At 43.7% G+C, this 19,242-nt stretch overlaps 2 protein-coding genes across 2 annotated transcripts; one reads left to right on the top strand and one right to left on the bottom strand.

Annotated features, from left to right (window-relative positions):
* Positions 1-2,692: 2,692 nt before the first annotated feature.
* Positions 2,693-7,972, bottom strand: LOC132996306 (nephronectin). The gene is made up of 13 exons (XM_061066648.1): positions 7,896-7,972; positions 6,834-6,934; positions 6,416-6,508; positions 5,803-5,922; positions 5,529-5,648; positions 5,151-5,285; positions 4,955-5,029; positions 4,056-4,880; positions 3,754-3,837; positions 3,518-3,616; positions 3,173-3,359; positions 3,013-3,097; positions 2,693-2,919 (listed from the first exon to the last, which is right to left on the bottom strand). The coding sequence occupies exons 1-13, from the start codon at positions 7,970-7,972 to the stop codon at positions 2,833-2,835; spliced, it is 2,088 nt and encodes a 695-aa protein (XP_060922631.1). The 3' UTR covers positions 2,693-2,832.
* A 1,273-nt stretch (positions 7,973-9,245) lies between these two features.
* Positions 9,246-16,505, top strand: LOC132996305 (atrial natriuretic peptide receptor 1-like). The gene is made up of 23 exons (XM_061066647.1): positions 9,246-9,275; positions 9,754-9,865; positions 10,106-10,238; positions 10,442-10,574; positions 10,875-10,979; positions 11,138-11,240; positions 11,406-11,551; positions 11,629-11,701; positions 11,800-11,944; positions 12,162-12,248; positions 12,335-12,478; positions 12,702-12,823; positions 12,938-13,076; positions 13,222-13,270; positions 13,365-13,466; positions 13,568-13,687; positions 13,809-13,902; positions 14,241-14,328; positions 14,662-14,801; positions 15,538-15,690; positions 15,774-15,872; positions 16,140-16,231; positions 16,314-16,505. The coding sequence occupies exons 1-23, from the start codon at positions 9,246-9,248 to the stop codon at positions 16,503-16,505; spliced, it is 2,601 nt and encodes an 866-aa protein (XP_060922630.1).
* The last annotated feature ends 2,737 nt before the right edge of the window (positions 16,506-19,242 follow it).

Genomic DNA, 19,242 nt, shown 5'->3' with positions numbered 1-19,242 from the left:
ATAATAGGTGTGTTTATTGACAGGCTGCAGACGAGCCCTCAGCTGTCTTTAAATCCTCCAGTAGATGATAAACAGAAACAACGGTACCTCTCCATCCATCCTCCTGTCGCTCTGCGGGCCTCGGAGCCTCTGTGGCCGGGTCGCTGGGTCGCTGGGTGTCGGTGCTCGGTGCTCGGTACCGCCGGGGCCTCCTCTCTCCGGTTCCCCGCCTCCTCGCTCTCCCTCCTCGGTGCGACCCTCCGCCAGCCCCGCCGCCATCAGCGCATCAAGCCCCGCAGAGACACAGCGCACACTTCCGCCCTGTCGCCTGTGAGGATTTCAGAATAAAAGTCCCAAATTTGGCTGAAGGCACCTGCTCAAAATCCTGTTCAGATCTCAGACTGTAAATAAAGATGACAACTCCCTTCAAGTAGGCCAAAACGTCTCTATCGCCCCCTGGTGGCTGGCTGCAGTATGGGTCATGAACCCCACCTCCTCCATATTAGTGATTATTGTGATATTTCTGGAGGAAGCTGAGACGTGTGGTTTGTCTTTATTTACATTGTGAGGTCATTACGAATTTAATTTAAGTATATTTAAACATCATAAAAACACATTACATAATTTTCCTCTGCACGTTATGGTTACATTAAAACATACCAGACAACTCAGACGTTTTCGACACTTATAAATGTCCCCGGGCTGTCGTTTTCTGTAATTGCAGCACTTTTCTGTATTGTGTTGTTTTGTGTTGTGCGTAATGTGTTGTTTTGTTTTCTTACTTTACTTGTGTTTTGTCTACTTGCGTGTGTTATCCTAAGTTGCTGATAACGAGCTGATTAATAACAATTTGAGTCCACAGCTCATTTCCAACAGATGATTCATTAGAATGTTTTGATTGTTACTTTTAGCAAACTTCTCTGTCTGGGATTCACTCAGTGACGAGACTTCACTTTTATTTTGTAAAGATAGACCGTTTCTTGTTTAAACCGGAAGCTTTACCTGTGTGGTTTTTCAAACTCGACAGACCCGCCATTACACATCCTGCTGCGCACACACACACACACAGACACACTCATACAAACACACGCACACACACACAGACACACACGCACACACACCTTTATTCCATCATCCTTCCATCGTCCTGTGATTGATAATCGATCAGTGATGAACTGATGAATCGAACAGATGATGGATTCTCATGGCGGACGCTCTGGCCTCTGATTGGCCCGAGGTGACGGGCTGCGGGCCAATCAGAGTGCGCGCTGCAGCTGGTAGCAACAAGAGGGAACTTTTTTTTTATTTATTTATTTTTTTCAATCAGAGTTTAAAACTTTATTAGCACGTGACCGGATCAATTCATGTGTTTATATTTACTCTAAAGGGAAATAATCTGCTGGATGATGACGTCATGTTGAGGGGTCCCTAACCTTTCAGCCCTAAACTCCAGATAATCTTTGACCTCTGACCCTTGTGATATCCGGCCTGCAGAATCCTTGTGTTTACTTTAAATGTGACAAAAGGAAAAGGAGCAGTGATGAGTCCCAGTTAATCAACGAAGGAAAAAGTAGTTTAAAATTAACCAGGTCTCTGTATGTAATGTTGTGGCGCCCTCTGGTGGAAGATGAAGGAACTGAAGGACCAACACACTGATTTTCAGAATCTAATATGATGTTGTGAGTCAATAAATATATATTGTGTTGACTATAATGATTCAACAATAAAAACGAGTCAAAGAACTCACCAGCAGGAGGCAGAAGACTGGTGCCGAGGAGATAGGGGGTAACTTTGGTAACACACACACACACACACACACACACACACACACACACACACACACACACACACTAACACACACACACTCAGGAACAGAAAGTTAAATCACAGGTTTCACTTCACTCCCATGTTGTTAAACAGGAATGTGGCGAGTTACAGTAACGACCAGGTCCGTGACGGCACCTCCCATCAGTGTGTGTCTGTGTGTGTGTGTGAACACATGTGTGTACATGTGTGTGTGTGTGCATCCTCTAAAACAGATGTTACCTCCCAGATTACCTCCTTCCTCTTCCTGTGCAGGTGAGGGGTCAGAGGTCAAGTGATGAGGTGGAGCTTCTGCTCCCTCAGCTCGTTAACGACGAGTCAACAAGTTTCACCGTGACAGAGACGATCAATAAGTGGTTTCAATGAATCAGAACCAAACTGAACTGAACAAGATGGCGGCTCCGTATCCCAGATACTCTGACGTCGTGTTTGTCCCGAGGTTTTTCCTGCTGAAGTGTTCAACCACTTCCTTCTTCCTATGTGAAACACAAACTCCAGAAGACGTTTGTAAAATAGTAATAATGTAGTAATACTGAGGGTTTGTTCATGTATTATTCACAGTCTGATTTATAGAAACATTTATTTAAAAAAGACATGAAAAACATTGACAATATTTGCAGATTTATGAAGAGATGAAAACAGATATAAATCGCCTCTGTAAAAACCTGTGACTCTAAAGTGTCAACAACTAGAATCAAAAGATTGAACCTGGGTTCATTCAGTGCTTACTAAGTTTTTTCAATGAATTAAAATCATAGTTTTATTCGATTAAAGTTGTAATTTTATGACATTACGGTAATAAGTGGCCCAAATACTCTGTCGTGTCCACATTTACGTTCTGGAAATTCTTGTTAATTATCACATATTTAATTTAAGACTCATTTACATATTCAAACATTAAATCTCAGCGATGAACTTTTTAAGTTTCAGGGTGAAACCCCCCCGAAGCTGCTCGGTTCTTTACACTGTACAAAACGTAGATGGTTAAATCCACTTCGCTCAGCGACGACCACTCGGTGTCAGGCGATGTCATCGACACGCCCCCTGCCTCAGAGTGACATCATCAACAGCGATTTGTCCTCGCCGTCCGACTCGTCGCTCCGCCTTTAACAACACCTGAGAACACACACACGTCATCACCAACAACAACACAACGACGAAGACACTAGCACAGACATTTACTCGTGTGTGTGTCTGTGTGTGTCTCACCCTGTCCAGACGATGCGTTGTCAAGGTAACCTGGGTGTGTCTCCAGCCGTGCCCACCTGTCCTGCTCCAGAGGGCGGGGCTATATCTGCAACAGCCAATCAGGAGAAAGTTTTCACACAAGCGACTTCAACAGCAAAGAGAAACGGTGCCGCTCTCGTACCTTTGACCTCGTCCTCTCTTCCTGGTGAACAGCTGCATCACGCCCACATGATGCCCTGTCAGCCAATGGGAGAAGGAGAAGCACAGGTCGCCATGGCTCCAGGATGGGAGGATTTGGACAGCCAATCGGGCGCCGCGGATGCTCCTCTGTCCCGCCTTCAGCTCTGGGACGGACAGGTAATGTCCACCTGTTATTTGATAATACATTTTTTTATTGTTTAGTTTTTACACATTAGAGAAGAACGATGTAGCAACGTCAAAACTATTCAAATTTTTTCACAGTGTCTCCTATGTCGTAGAGAAATGTCTCATTGATCAATAGATTATTATATGGGTTTTTTTTTACCTGCAGGGTTATGAGACGTTTCCCAGTGAAGATCTCCCTCTCTGTCTGACAACCAATCACAGAGTCCGTGGTCGAAGGTACAGTGGAGCACACCAGCATCTACTCACACACACACACACACACAGTTTGTGTAAGGTCCAGCAGTTGACTCAACCATGTAAAGAATGGGTGGAGTCAGGTGAGATGATGTCACAGTCACATGTTTGTGTTCAAGACCAAACTAAATAAACTCGTACCGGGATCGTCTTTGGCGTCGTCAGAGGTGTTTCCGAGCTCGATATCAAACTCCCACACCTGGTTGAGGTCGGGATGTCGAGGGACTGAAACACACACACAAACAAACACACACACACACACACACACACACACACACACACACACACACACACACACACACACACAAATACACACAAACAAACGCAAGTGTCAGCTGACATTTGAACTGCTTGTTTGTTTGTATGGAACATATTCTGTGTGTGTGTGTGTGTGTGTGTGTGTGTGTGTGTGTGTGTGTGTGTGTGTGTGTGTGCATCCTCACTGTGCACGTCTCCTCTCTGCTTGAGGGTCACGTCTTTGTTGATCCTGTTGTTCAATGTAGTCGTTACCATGGAGATGGTGGTGGGCAGCGTCGGTGTAGTATCAGGTGAAGTTACAAGTGTAGTAGTAACGGGTGTAGTAGTAGCAGGTGTAGTCACAGGTGTAGTTACAGGTGAAGTAGTTACAGTTGTAGTAGTAGTATCAGGTGTAGTTACAGGTGTAGTAGTAACAGGTGTAGTAGTTACAGGTGTAGTAGTCTCAGGTGTAGTTACAGGTGTAGTAGTATCAGGTGTAGTTACAGGTGTAGTAGTAACAGGTGTAGTAGTCTCAGGTGTAGTTACAGGTGTAGTTACAGGTGTAGTAGTATCAGGTGTAGTTACAGGTGTAGTAGTTACAGGTGTAGTAGTATCAGGTGTAGTTACAGGTGTAGTAGTTGCAGGTGTAGTGGTATCAGGTGTAGTTACAGGTGTAGTAGTTGCAGGTTTAGTAGTTACAGGTGTAGTAGTATCAGGTGTAGTTACAGGTGTAGTAGTTGCAGGTGTAGTAGTTACAGGTGTAGTAGTATCAGGTGTAGTTACAGATGTAGTAGTAACCGGTGTAGTAGTATCAGGTGTAGTAGTGGTAGTGACAGGTGTAGTAGTGGTAGTAGTCGGTACTGCGGTGGTAGTTGTAGCTGCAGACGTAGCCGGTAGAGTAGTTGCTGCGGTGGTGGTGGTGGTGGTGACAGGCTGAGCTGTGGTAGTTGTAAGAGGAGCAGCAGTGGAGAAGGGGATGATGGGAATTGTAGTTCTTGGTCTCGGAGGCTCCAGAGTGACTCTGGGTAGAGCTGAGAGAAAACAGGAAGTTTGATCAGACAAAGACTCGTTAGATTGGATCACAACTTCCTGTTTGTGTTTTCACCTTTACAGCCGCCATCTTTACACCTGCACTTGGGAGAGGACGGGTTCAGAGAGCAGAAGGGACGCGTGTCTTTATCTGGGGACAGAGACGAAGACGTTAGACGATTGTTCGACTCGAGGGAACACGTGACGTTCAGAGGAACAAACATGGAACATTTCATACAAACAGATTCACACGAACACAGCTGCAGCCTCACCGATGCACGCGTAGCGTCCGTTCATGTACGTGAGTTTGAAGCCGAGGTGACATTTACACAAAAAGCTCCCAAATGTGTTCACGCACTTCCTGCGCCGAGGACACACGCCGCCGCCGGACGCACACTCATCGATGTCTGCAGAGAGAGAGAGAGAGAGAGAGAGAGAGAGAGAGAGAGAGAGAGAGAGAGAGAGAGAGAGAGAGAGAGAGAGAGAGAGAGAGAGACTTACACTGGAGTTTTTAAAACTAAAACGACACCAGCAGCGTTTACACAAGTTTCTGATTTAGAGGCTGGAAAATTCCGCCAGGCGTAACCATAGCAACAGTAATGAGTTTTACAACTTAAAAAGCGGGTCAGTGTGGATGGAGCCTGACTGACCGATACAGGTTCGTCTGTCTGGTCCCAGCCGTAACCCTGGCGACGGACAGGTGCAGCGGACCACCCCCTTTGATACCGCACAGCCATACTGACAGTTGGCATAGTAACAGGTCAGCGTATCTGAACAAACAAAAACACGCAAAGAAAAAAGATACCAGCATGAAATAATCAGATTTGAGTTCAGCTGCAAAATGTGAAACGCTTTAGGTTGTGTGAGCGTGTGTGTGTGTGTGTTTGAATGTGTGTATATATGTGTGTGTGTGTGTGCACTCACTCTTGCAGCTGCCGTCCGGCTGCAGTGTGTATCCGTCCAGACAGTAACACTTGTAGCTGCCCGGTGTGTTCATGCAGCGATGTTTACAGGGCCGAGGCTTCAGACCACACTCGTTCAGATCTGACACAAACACACACACACACACACACACACACACTTAAAATGCTTGCCGTGTCCCACAGGGTCGAAGGTCAAAGGTTAATCCCACAAGTTGACAAGAGGAGTTAAAACAGAAAAGTCGAGTTCTTAGTTTAACATGTGATTAAACTCTCCCCTGTGTGAATGTGTGTGCGTGTGAATGTGTGTGTGTGTGTGTGTGTGTGTGTGTGTGTGTTTGAAGCCAGATGTTGTTTTATAGTCAGGATATGACTCATAATGTGGCCTCTAATTTGTAAATTAACAGTGTGTCTGTAGGAGGGTGGAGTCCGCCTGCATGTGTGAGGGTGTAAGTTGGGAAACCGTGTAGTGTGTGTGTGTTAGAGGGGGGGGGGGTCTTCAGGTAAAACACGGCTTTGCAGGTCAAACAAGCGAGACAAAAATGTGTCTCTGTTTTAGTTTGGTCACAGCGATGAGATATCGGAACAGACACGCACACACACACACACACAGTTACCTTGGTTACAGGCCTTGCCACTGTATCCGGCGTGACATTTACATCTGTCTGGTCCGACACACTCTCCGTGTTTACAGCCCTGCTGACAGTGAGCTACACACACACACACCCACACACACACACACACACACACACACACACACACACACACACACACACACACACACACACACACACACACACACACACACACACACACACACACTTTAAATGACGGTTATCAACTGTATAGAAGGATCAGTGACTGAATATAAAGATGTCCGTATATGACCTACACCACTGCCAACCAGCAGGGGGCGATCCAGATTATTTGGCTTTACTTTTGGGAACCATCTTTATCTACAGTTTTCATCACTGAATACAGTAATAGATGTTTAAATCGTACGATCTGTTGTAATGTAAATATTTGTGTCCTCACGTTGACAACGTCCTCCGTCCGTCTGTGTCCAGCCCCAGCAACAATCCACGCTGTTGCCATAGCGACAGAGACCATCGGACAACCAGGCCCGGGCCGCCCAGCTGCGACACACAATTAACACTGATGAATATTGACATTTTGATGAGTCATTGCCGGCGAGTGTGAGGAGAGGGGTCATCACGTGCCCTGGCGTTCAGAGTCAAGTCAGTGGTACTGGTTCAGACCGGCTGAGCGTTCCTCCTGTCTCCTGTTTCCTCTGCTTGTCTCAACATGAACCGACTCAGCCGCAGGACGACAGCAGGCTCGGGTACTCGTCTTCTTTTTCCACTCCCCCCACATACTTTCCCTCCTTCCGACTCTTCAGTCTGTCGTTCTTCAGTCAATCATCAACACTGCTCTGCTGTTTTCTCTCACAAAAACACACACACACACACACACACACACACACACACACACACACACACACACACACACACACACACACACACACACACACTCCGTCTTCAGGCAGAATAGCCTTTTTATGAATGAACACACTCCAGTTTATCTGACCTGTTCTGAAATATGTTGATTACACAACATTCGCCTTATCTACGATCAATTATGGATCAAATCTACACTAATCTTCTCTTCATCATCAGTTTAAAAAGTCACATGTGAAACAGAAACACTGCTCGTTCACATGCTCCCACGAAGCTCTGATTTCCCAAGAGAGTTAAAAACATGGACGCTGTAAACATGTTTTGAGTTCATTTGTTTAAACAACATTTTGACTTCTCTTTACAATATTTCATAACAAAGAGAAAAGAAAAAGGATCCGATCAGTCAGGAACACATGTTTGCACAATGAGTTATTTAGATGTATATGTAAGTGTGCTGGTCTCTGTAGTGTCATAATAAAACAGGTTATTGATGAAAATTACTATTAGAACCTTTTAAAAACACCTGTAAATAATTAAAATGTCTGAAATCCTCATTGTTAATAATTAAACACACTTTAAAAACTTTATTTATAAAAAACTTTTGTTATTTGTATAGATGCATAAAGAGTTTGTTTCTGACCTGTTCGAATCCAGCAGCTGAGCTCTGCTCCATGTTAACATCCAGGACAGAAGAACCAGGCTGACCCGGGTTATCATCTTCAGCTTTAACCCGGGACCCACGCAGGTAAGAGAGCTGGACCAATCAGAGACCAGCTCTTCAGGTCCCGGTACCGGACAGAAGAACTACCGGTCACCGGAAACATCCGACATGAAGAGTCTCACGCGTGGTTTAGCTTCCCCGATTCCGTTAGAGATGACGTCACACACGAAGCCTCGCTCGCGGGTTCTGACGTTAAAAGACACGCAACTTTAAAACAAAGAAAATAAACTAAACCGAACCGCGTGCTCGTGCCCGAGAGGAGTGCGCGCGACCCAACGTTCACATGGAGGGAGTTCTATGAAGATTGTTCTCATGCACGACGTGATCAGTGGAGAGAGAGAGAGAGAAAGAAAGAGAGAGAGAGAGAGAGAGAGAGAGAGAGAGAGAGAGAGACAGGGAGAGAGAGAGAGAGAGAGAGAGAGATAGAGAGAGAGAGAGAGAGATAGAGAGAGCCTGTAAGAGAGACGGCGAGAGAGAGACACACAAAGAAAGACAGAGAGAGCGACACAGAGAGAGAGAGGAAGAGAGAGAGACTCTCTCTCTCTCTCTCTGTGTAATGACTTCATGTCAAGTCAAAACTGACACAGAGCAAAGATCAACCAATCAGGAGTCAGTCTCAGCTGTCAATCATGTTTTCTTTGTTTTCCTCAAAAGTGTTAGAACCAATAAATATTGTTCTGTAATTTTAAATTTTGAATACCTTTCTGTAACTGTGACACTTTACGACTTTGAATAAAGTTAGCAGCTGCCATGTTAGCCTGATTTCTCCCTCGAAGGGACAATGTTTTCATTTGATCTGATTTATAATCATCACTGTATTTGTCTACATTTAAATGAATTGCGTAAATAGTTATTTTACCTGTTAAGCTCGGTCAACTTCACTTCATTGAGGGCCACCTTGTGAGCGCCCTCTAGGTGAACTGCAGCCAATGTCAATGGTAAAGTGAGTCCAGGGGTCAGTGCAATAACATCATCCGCCACCAGAGGTCAGTGAACATTACAATCAGCTCCATGTTAAAGGTGCTCAGCATCAGGGTGCCCTCTCTCTCTCTCTCTCTCTCTCTCTCTCTCTCTCTCTCTCTCTCTCTCTCTCTCTCTCTCTCTCTCTCTCTCTCTCTCTCTCCTGGTTATTCTCTCCTGCCTCGCTCGACCACCTTGTCCCTGCAGCTCTGCTCATCGCTCAGTCAGGAGCTCAGACTCTGCACATGTCCACGACACTCGTCTGTCCACTCCTAACTCAGAGACACAGAGACGTCTTTCAGCTGCAACATGAGGACAACGGTTTGGTTTCTGCTCTGGGTGAGACATCAATCAAACATATCCTTTTAACTCTTAATTCATCAATGATATGTAAAATGTCTGATTTTAAGTTTTATATGAAATGTATTGATCATTATTTTGTGTTTAAATTCAGGCTATTTAAATATATTCAGGCTATTTAAATATATTCAGGTTGTTATCAGTAAATTTTACTTGAACACTTGTGGAAATAATGCATTTTAATTAGAGGTTATGGCTCTAAAATTATTTTCTGGTTAATAAATGACATAAAATCTTAAAAAAAACATTCTAAATTTAAAAAATTAAACTGAAGCAGTTTGTGTGAAGTAGGAAAGTGATGGTTTCATTCAAGTCTCCATGTTTGATTATTTTATTCATCAGTCCTAGAACAAGAAACATGATATAAAAACCTCAAATCCAATAAGTTCAGTTTTAAATGACATGCAGGATATTTCCCCCCTGATGGATCCTGTGTGTTGTTTTGTGTTGGCACCAGGTGTGTGTTTGCTGTATCGCTCCGACGTGTTGTTGGCACGACTTGGACAACAGCGAGTACGACTGCTGGCCTCTGCACAAACCCAACGAATACAACATGATCGACTGTGGAGGTGACACAAGTACACACTATATATGATATAATAGTTGTAATGTATTTTATTGACAAACACGTAGACTTCTGGGAGAATGTTTTAGGAACAAATATCTACAATTCTCTACTTTGGCGATAAAAACAACACTTTATTTTGATAATAAATACATATGATACTGCTTTTAGAGATAAATACCAGTTTTTAAACCACATATAAACGAGTGGGGCTGGATTGGTCAGTGCGCTGTCTCTCCCTCAGGTCTGGAGATGGCCTGGATCGTCCGTCCTCCTGAGACGGTGAAGACCGGCGAGGTGTTCAGCGTCACGTACTCCGTTAGTGCTCAGGACTCCTTCTACCACTGGGCTGTTGAAAACCACATCTTCACACACAGGTCAATGCACCTGTTTATATTTGTTGATGAATAATTAAAGTGGATGAAAGACTGGAGCTGTAGATTCTACTGGTTCTGATCCTGGTCTGGGTCTGATCCTGGTCTGGTTCTGATCCTGGTCTGATCCTGGTCTGGTTCTAATCCTGGTCTGGGTCTGATCCTGGTCTGGTTCTGATCCTGGTCTGGTGTGTTTATACGTTTAGTTCCATCGTAAACGCCGAAGCAGCTCGGAGCTTCTGTGAACATCACGACTGTCCGGCCAACTGGAAAGACGCGAATGGAGAAAACTGCTGCATTCATCACGCCAACATCCACTCCTGTCCTCTGGGACACATGGTACACCAGGATCTTTTCTTCATTTTTTAAGCTAATGCGATGTTTCCAATAAAAATGTCAAAAGTATTCCTAATTACAGCTGAGGAACAAGTCTCAGAACTAGTCGGTTTCAATTTAGTTCAACACCCAGGGTCTGCTAACGGTAAAAGGCAAATACCACAAATATTAACGCTGTCAAATCTACAAGTCGTGACCTGTTTCAGTAACTTCTGTATGTCAGCAGGTATTCACCCTTCAACCTGAACCCTATCCCTTGACTAAGACATTTAACTAATAAAGATTAAATAAACTAACCTGCAGGTATCCGAGAGCATCTGTGGCCCCTGGATTCCTGACGATGGCAAAATCTTCACGCACACCCTCTCTACGTCCGGCACGATGACGCAGAGCAACTGGACGGCCAAAGTAAGTTTATTTAATCTGAATCGTATTTCCATGATAGGAAGCAGACCTAGTCAATTTCTTGCTACGAGTTGGACGTCCAGATTGAAACTGATTCGGGTTTAAAAAGACAGCTAATCTGTAGAAGAGGTATAATCCAGGACCCCTGGTTTGTCTTGCAGGTGGTTTTGGTCCATTCTGGTTTGACCTCCCTCATCGCTCACATTCGAGTTGGTCAGATGCAGGTTGCTCTGGAGGCCAAGAGCACCGTGTTGCCTGCTGTTGGTTAGTTTGTTCCTTTTCTATTTGCCTGCATGACGATAGAGAGAAATAACCTGAGAATCACCAGAATACCATCTTACAGGGAACAGAATGTCAGCGACCATGAAGGGTCCAATAGTGTCCTTACTCTCAACATAGTGCTGACATTTGTTTTTTCTCTGCTCAAAGTTTGTGGTGACGGTGTCTGTGAGGAGGCGGAGCTTTGTTCCACCTGTTCAGCTGACTGTGGCGAATGCCCCATGACCCCGGCCACCAAGCTGGCCATCAGCTTACCACTCAGCCTGCTCTGCCTCTGCCTGCTGCTCACCGCCCTGGTGCGTATTCACACGTCACAGTAAACATGATGTGCTTAAAACAAACAAATACCAGTGAAAGAATCTGTCTTGTGCAGTGGCTGAAGTACCACAGACAGAAGCTGCTGTGGGACGAGAGCTGGATCATCGACTTCTCCACAATAAAACAAGGTATACAGCAATGATCCAGTTCAAAAACGGCTTGAAACTGGTTTCTGAAACCGGAACAAACTGAGAAACAAGTCTGAAGTTCTCCTCTCTCTCAATAGATCATGAAGCTCGTATGACCATGGGCAGTATGATGAGCGTTCCTCAGGGGAACAGCGACAGTAACACCAGCTGTATAACTGCCCTCAGCTCGTGCACGGGACAACCAGGGACCCGAAAAACAATGTTCACCTGCACCGGGATATAGTACGCTACTTCATTAATTTCTTATATATTCATTAGGGTCATCAGCAGAGAAGTTATGAATCAGGAAAGAGAGGATGAGGGATCATCAAAGTCTGTCACGTCATCCATCTTTATTTATACTCTATGATAGCGTCAATAGGGGAAATTCTGCAAAACTTTTGCATGATATAGAAAGCTGAATGCTTGTTGAAATGTTAACACAAATGTTCTTCTCCAGTGACGGCAGGACGGTGGCCATCAAGAGGATTCAGACAAAGACTTTCTCTCTGTCCAAAACCATCAGACAGGAAGTCAAACAAGTCAGGTAACACACAAGCAAACACCCGTCAGACGTCCCCTGTTTAAAATGACCCTGTCTTGTATTTTAGTTCTGTCTTTCTCCGTCTTCAGGGAACTGGATCATCCAAACCTCTGTAAGTTCACTGGTGGGTGCATTGAGGTTCCAAATGTTGCCATAGTGACAGAGTACTGCCCCAAAGGAAGCCTGAACGACGTCCTGCTAAACGAGGAGATCCCGCTCAACTGGGGCTTCAGGTAAACTCGATGACACTCAATGGCTCTTCTAACATAGAGTCTGATCCATAAGGATTTTTGGAGAGTGATACTGAGTTAATTAGTAAATGATTCCTAGCCAATGTTATCGATCTGGCTTTATTTACAATATCATACGAGAATGAGGATCTCGACTTATATCAACCAGGCTATCTGTGTGAGAAGTTATTAAATTCTGAACAATCCGACTGTGTTTGTCTTCCAGGTTTTCTTTCGCCAACGACATCGCCAGAGGGATGTCGTACCTGCACCACCACAAGATCTGCCACGGTCGCCTCAAGTCCATGAACTGTGTGTTAGACGACCGCTGGGTTTGTAAAATAACAGGTAGGATGCAGTCGTATATATAAGGAGCAATTAAATCTACACAGTTTTATTTTTAAGACAAAAAGCGTTATGGTCATTTTCATTTTTTTATTGACACGTGTTCCTTCCTGCCAGACTACGGACTGAGAATGTTTCGCAGGGATGATGGGGCGGAGCCTCTTTCCTCCTATCACCAGAGACTGCTGGAGGTCTACATGCCGCCCGAGTTTCAAAACTCCAACATGGAGCCGACGCTGACCGGAGACGTGTTCAGGTATCACACCTATTCTGCTTTTTGTCACTTTACAGGACTAAGGACAACCTAACCGCCCCCGAAATGTACAAAGATCACATTTATATAATTGATGTAAATAGTTAATACATAAATTACACTGTGCATCATCTGTATTTCTTCCCAGTTATTCCATCATCCTGCTGGAGATCGCCACTCGCAGTGATCCCGTCCCTGTAAGTCACTTTTTTTATCTTCATCATTCAGAAAAGAGACATTTATAGACATTCATAATATGAAGGAAACATAAATCAATGAAATGCTCTGCAGGTGGAGGAGTCCAACCTGGAGTGTGCCTGGTGTCCTCCTCTACCTGAACTGATCTCCAGTAAAGTCGACAACACCTGCCCGTGTCCTGCTGACTACGTGGAGGTACCAAGTTGTTTTTTTTAAATCATCTTCTATCTGTTTTATTGTGTTTTACTTTTTATGTTTCTATTTATTTTGCCTTTTGTCCCTTGTGTGTTTCTTAGCTGATCCGGCGATGCCGCGCTCACAACCCCCTCCACCGACCCACCTTCGAACAAATCAGGAAGTTTGTTCACCGGATCAACCCGGTCAAAGTCAGCCCAGTGGACATGATGATGAACCTGGTAACGTCACATGTGTTCTAATCTATTGTGGATGTGATCTGTGTTAGACTGAATGGGACAATATACAAAAATAATCATTGGTTCTGGTTGTGATATGAAAGTAAAACTGGGCTTGTTTCAGATGGAGAAATACAGTAAACATCTGGAGGTGCTGGTGGCCGAGCGAACTCAAGACCTGATGCATGAGAAACAGAAAACTGACCGGCTGCTGTACAGTACGACCGTTTGGTTTCTCGTTTCATTATATATATTAAAAAGGTCTTGTTTTGATAACCTGATCAGAAAAGTTATGAAGAATCAATCAGTAGTAATAGTCAGACTTTCTTCTTTATGACTCTCAGGTCCAAGGTTAATGTCTGTTATGAAAATGCTGTTTTAATTTATAATTTTACATTTATTTAGAGACATTTGTGGTGTTTCCATTCCCCTGTTTTTACCCATCTGGACTATATTTGCATGTAAATTTGACTCCAGGTTCAGATTTGGCCAGATTCTCTCCTGTTAAATATTTCCTGGTTAAATGAAGGTTGTATTTTCATAATTTTTGTTACAGGTATGCTTCCGAAGCAAGTGGCTGATGATCTGCGTCAGGGAAAACCGCTGCAGGCTCAGAGCTACGTCAGCGCCACCGTCTTCTTCAGGTAAAGACAGAAGGAAACAAGATTTTAAAGACATTCGTTTTTTCCAACAAGACATATTTAAGAAATATATCTCTAGAGCTTGTACTATATTAAACAAAATATCTGACAAGATGCTTTTAATGTTTGTTTGGTTTTGACAACAATAGAAACAGATGAGTTAAATACTGATCTTTGAATAGTCAATGTTCCTAGTTGAGGACAGGAAAGTAATTCACTTCCTTTATTTAAGTACTGTACTTTGCCTCTGTAGTAGCCTTGGTGGAAGTATGATTACGATGTGGTATTTGTACTTTTACTAAGTCCAGACTCTGGGAACCCTTCTTGTGTGTGCAGTGATATCGTGGGCTTCACGCAGCTCTCCTGCAGCAGCACTCCTTACCAAGTCGTGGATTTTCTCAACAAACTCTACACAACATTTGACGACATCATCGACATCTACGACGTCTACAAGGTGGAAACCATCGGCGACGCCTGTGAGTGACACCCCCCGACCCGTAAACCCTATTTCTTTATGTGGACTCTCAGTGACCCGAACATGAAACTTGATTTTGAAGATTTGTCCCCAAGTGAGGACCAGAGGTGTCAAACTCAAACTGGTCCTCACAGAGATAGACAAACACTTGCATGGTCACAGTTTTGATTTGCACACCAATGTTAGGTGACTGGTTCTGTTTGTATTGAGTTAGATAAGGCTAATATTAAGTTGAGTGGTATAGGGTTGCAAAATTCCGGGAATATTCAAAGTTGGAAACTTTCCATGGGAATTAGCTGGAATATACGGGAATTAATGGGAATAAACGGGAATAAACTGGAAATATTGTGGGTAATTTATACTAACTGTATTGACCTTGTCATATACAGACATAAATATAAACATTATGTTTTGTCATAGGCTGATTTGAGCCCTGAGGAAACTTTGGGCACTTGACTATATGCTTCTGCATCGTTGTGTCATTCCCAACATAGGTCTTTGCACAGTATTTGCAAATGTACACAGCCTTTCCTTCTACATTTAATGGGTTGAAATGCCTCCACACATGAGATAGTGCACGTGGCATTGTTCTGTAGAATAAGATGAGAAAAAAGTTTGGAAAAAAACGCTAATGCAATGCCAGAGATATAAATAGTTAGCCAAACAATTGGAATCGTCTGTAAACATAGTACCCAACTCGAACCCTGGATGGGCTAACAATGTGTGTGTTTGCTCAGACATGGTGGTGTCAGGCGTGCCGCTGGAGAACGGGATCCTCCACGCCTCGGGGATCGCCAGCATGGCTCTAGACCTGGTTGGCGTCTGTCGCACATTCAGGATCCCTCACAAGCCCAACATGCAGCTGCAGATACGAGCTGGGATTCACTCTGGTACGTGCACAGGGGGTTTGACAACTTCTAAAAGTATTGAATCTATTTGGCCCTACTAATGACGCCTGTCTCCTGCTCTTCAGGTCCGCTGGTTGCCGGGGTTGTCGGGACGAAGATGCCTCGTTACTGTCTGTTCGGCGACACAGTGAACACAGCGTCCAGGATGGAGTCCACCAGTCTGGGTAACGTCTTTACTGCCGATGTTTTAAACTTCATTTACCTTTACTGTATAATATATGACAAACATTTAATATAAAACGCCATCCTGCAGTTGGACCAGAAGGACCACAGAGTTTTTCAGCCTCTGAATCAGAAACTTGTGTAAACGCTATTGACCTCATTTTAGTTCTCTGTTCCGTAGTTCTTGTGTAAACCTGCTGACAAACACACAAACAGCACTGAAAAGGTCAATATAAGTTAATAGTTAGAAACTGTTTGTGTCTTTGCAGCCCTAAAGATCCAGGTCAGCTCCAGTGCCTTCTACCTCCTGGAGGAGATCGGCGGCTACGTGCTGCAGTGCAGAGGAATGCTGCAGGTCAAGGTGAGTCATTAGGCCCCTCCCTCCTCCACCACGGTTCGTACGCTGCCCGCTAACACTCTGGGTCTGTCTTGTCTTGTCCCAGGGGAAAGGTGACATGGTAACGTACTGGTTGGAAGGGAAGAAGACGTCTCTGGCTGGAAGGGACATCAGCCAGGACGCCAAGATTATCAAGAACTTCAACATGGAGACGGAGGTCGGGATGGAGAAGGAGCGGGAGCTGTACCCGTCCATCCCGGGGTTCCTGAACGGCGACCTGCTCCTGGATCCGATCTGATCACTTCAGTTCATCATGAGGTGGTTGAGTTAAGCTGAAAGTGTTTGTGCGTTTATTTTTGCTTTGCTGATCAAACTGTACATTCAATGATTCTTTAAACTTTCAAACTTAGACTTTTAATGGTGTTAAAATTTCATTAGATTTTTTTCGGCACAAACAAGGAATGAAATGACTTTTCATTTTCTGTTGAGTTTGGATTTATTATTATCATCACTGGATCTGTCCTGGATCTCCTGGCGAATCATCAGAAACCTGGTTTCATGAGCATCTCTGTGTTGTATAAATATTCATGTCGCATTGTTGAGCAGATGGATGAAGTGAAAAGACAAAGATGGAGTGGGGTGGGGGGGGGTATCTGTTAGCAGCCAAGATGGCCGACATGACAACAGATGTGACAAGAGGACGAGACCTGAGGGGAATATAAAACCGAAACACCTATCATCAATCTTTAACAATTAACAAGATAATGAAATTAAAAGCGTTTGACGAACCAAGCTGCTGTGATTTGAAGTATTTATGTGATTAACAAAACACTGATATGTGGGCCCATTATTGATGATTATTTAATGTAATTTATTCAAAGTAACATTGAATTTGGGAAAAACATGTCTGGTTTATTTTGATACGATTCTGTTTACTGAAGAAAAGTGTGCACTTTCAAATGTATAGTGTGTGTTGGCTATTCTACATAATAGGTTTACAAAGTCAGCAAAGCTGTGAAGATTTTCTCAACACTTGAATGTGTGTGTTTTAGCTGTTCTTCGTGTGTGTTTACAAAGTAAAGTAAAATTGTGAGAATTTTCTGCTTCTAAATCTTTGCTTTATTGAAGAAGATTGCTAACTTGTATACTTCTGCTTTTAAGTTTGTATTTATGGATGACTATTTAATTTCTACGAAGATCTTGCACATCCCAATACTTGTGTGTATGTATGTTTTGTCTGTTCTGTGTACTGTGTTTACAAAGTAGATTTTCCTTTTTCGTTTTAATATAGTGTTAAACTAGCAGAAAAAAACGTCTTTTTCCCTGGGTGGGGGGGGGGGGGGGGGCATCATAAAAGAGTTATGCTTAGGGCACCACAATGGCTAGCAGCGGCACTGCCCATCTGCATGAGAGGTTCTAATAAACAACCACAGTTGCAAAGGGCAACAGAAATGTGGGTCAACAAGTTGGTACCACTGTTAGATCTTCGAGGGTTCATTCTACATTTAAAAAATAAATCCTGTCACCACCGAAAAGGCGTAGACCAGGAACCTCTTGTTATTTAACCACTTAAAATCGCTTAAAATCTGAGACTTCAAACCGTCAGGAACCTGTTTCTACAACATGTGATCACCATTAAATAGAAGATTGTTTTCATTCATCGTTTTCGCAAAACCTCGTTACCAGACTGTTATTATCTGAATACCCCAACCTGACAAACATGTCCCCGGGCCCGAGCACAGGAGGACGAGCAGAGGGAGCAACCATAACCAGATTTTTAATTACAGACGACAGGGAGTGAGTGTGTGTTTGAAGTGTTTGTGGTAATAGAATGAGTACTCAATTCAAGAGCCTCTCCTCTCTCTCTCTCCCCTCTCACATTCAAGCTTCAGCGCACTCGCCCACTCTCTCATCGTCCGTTCCGCAGCGAGCATTTACATATCTGAGGACACACACATCAAACACATTGTTATGAGACAAGTGTGTGTGTGTGTGCGTCCGAGCTTTTAATTACCGAATACATCAGACAAACACGCACAGACACACACACATAGTTACAATGAGCTGATGTGTTTCTGATGTCACCACCCTTCATGACTGGAAACACTGGTTTGTATTACACTGGAGGAAACAGAAGCTTTTTTAACCGATAAAAATAATCTAATGTTATGAACAAATATGGGACAGAGTATAAAATAGCACAAAAATCAACATCTGTTATATAAAATTCTATTTATTTTAAGAACAGGAAACATTTCTGTCTCTTGTCAGGAGCCGGACTTTAAGATTGAAGATACAAAAAGGGGAAGGTTAGCTTAGCATGACAGTTAGCTTGTAAAGGTGCATGATGTCAGCGTGAGGTCGGTGGAGGTCAAAGTGCGTCACAAAAATCTGATGAGCTGCAAATGAGACAAAACATTCAGCCGAGCTAATTTCTCCAAAAACAGTCATCAATTCAATCAAGCTACAAAAAGAGTGTAAATATCAGTTCTCTAAACATGTCTAATTATTGTCATCAAGATCCGTCGAACATTCTCAGAGAAATCATTCAGACATCTTTAAATACATTTTAAAAGATAAAATACATTTTAAAAGTGGGTGAAATAGAATAAAATATACAATATAAGCAGTTTATTAAACACAAACTCAGTAAAATAGTGTCAGGACATTTTCTGGAGTGTGTGTTTCTCATGTGAAGAAGCTGCAGGAGATGGTCCGGCTCACTCATCCGGTGAGAGGTGGAGCCTGGGTGGAAAGTGGGTGGAGCCTGGGTGGAGCCACAGGACGCCGGACGTGACGTCTGCTGTGGAAATATCTGTGTTTTTGTTCACAGCTCATCCACACCGGGGTCGGAATCTCCTGGTCTCTCTAAGTTGACGTCTTTGTCTTGGTCTCTTGCCGTTTCCTGCAACTTGTGTGAGACATTCAGGATTGATCCTCATCAGTGTCCATGTCTTTCCAAGTGGACGTGGTGAAGGTCCAGTGCACCATCAGTCCTGCCGGAGGAGGGCGGTCCGCTCCTCCAGCAGCCAATG

The sequence above is a fragment of the Limanda limanda genome, chromosome 22, assembly GCF_963576545.1.
Source record: "Limanda limanda chromosome 22, fLimLim1.1, whole genome shotgun sequence".
NCBI lineage: Eukaryota > Metazoa > Chordata > Actinopteri > Pleuronectiformes > Pleuronectidae > Limanda > Limanda limanda.
The sequence above is the reverse complement of the archived record's forward strand: the minus strand, read 5'-3'. Positions and strand labels throughout refer to the sequence as shown.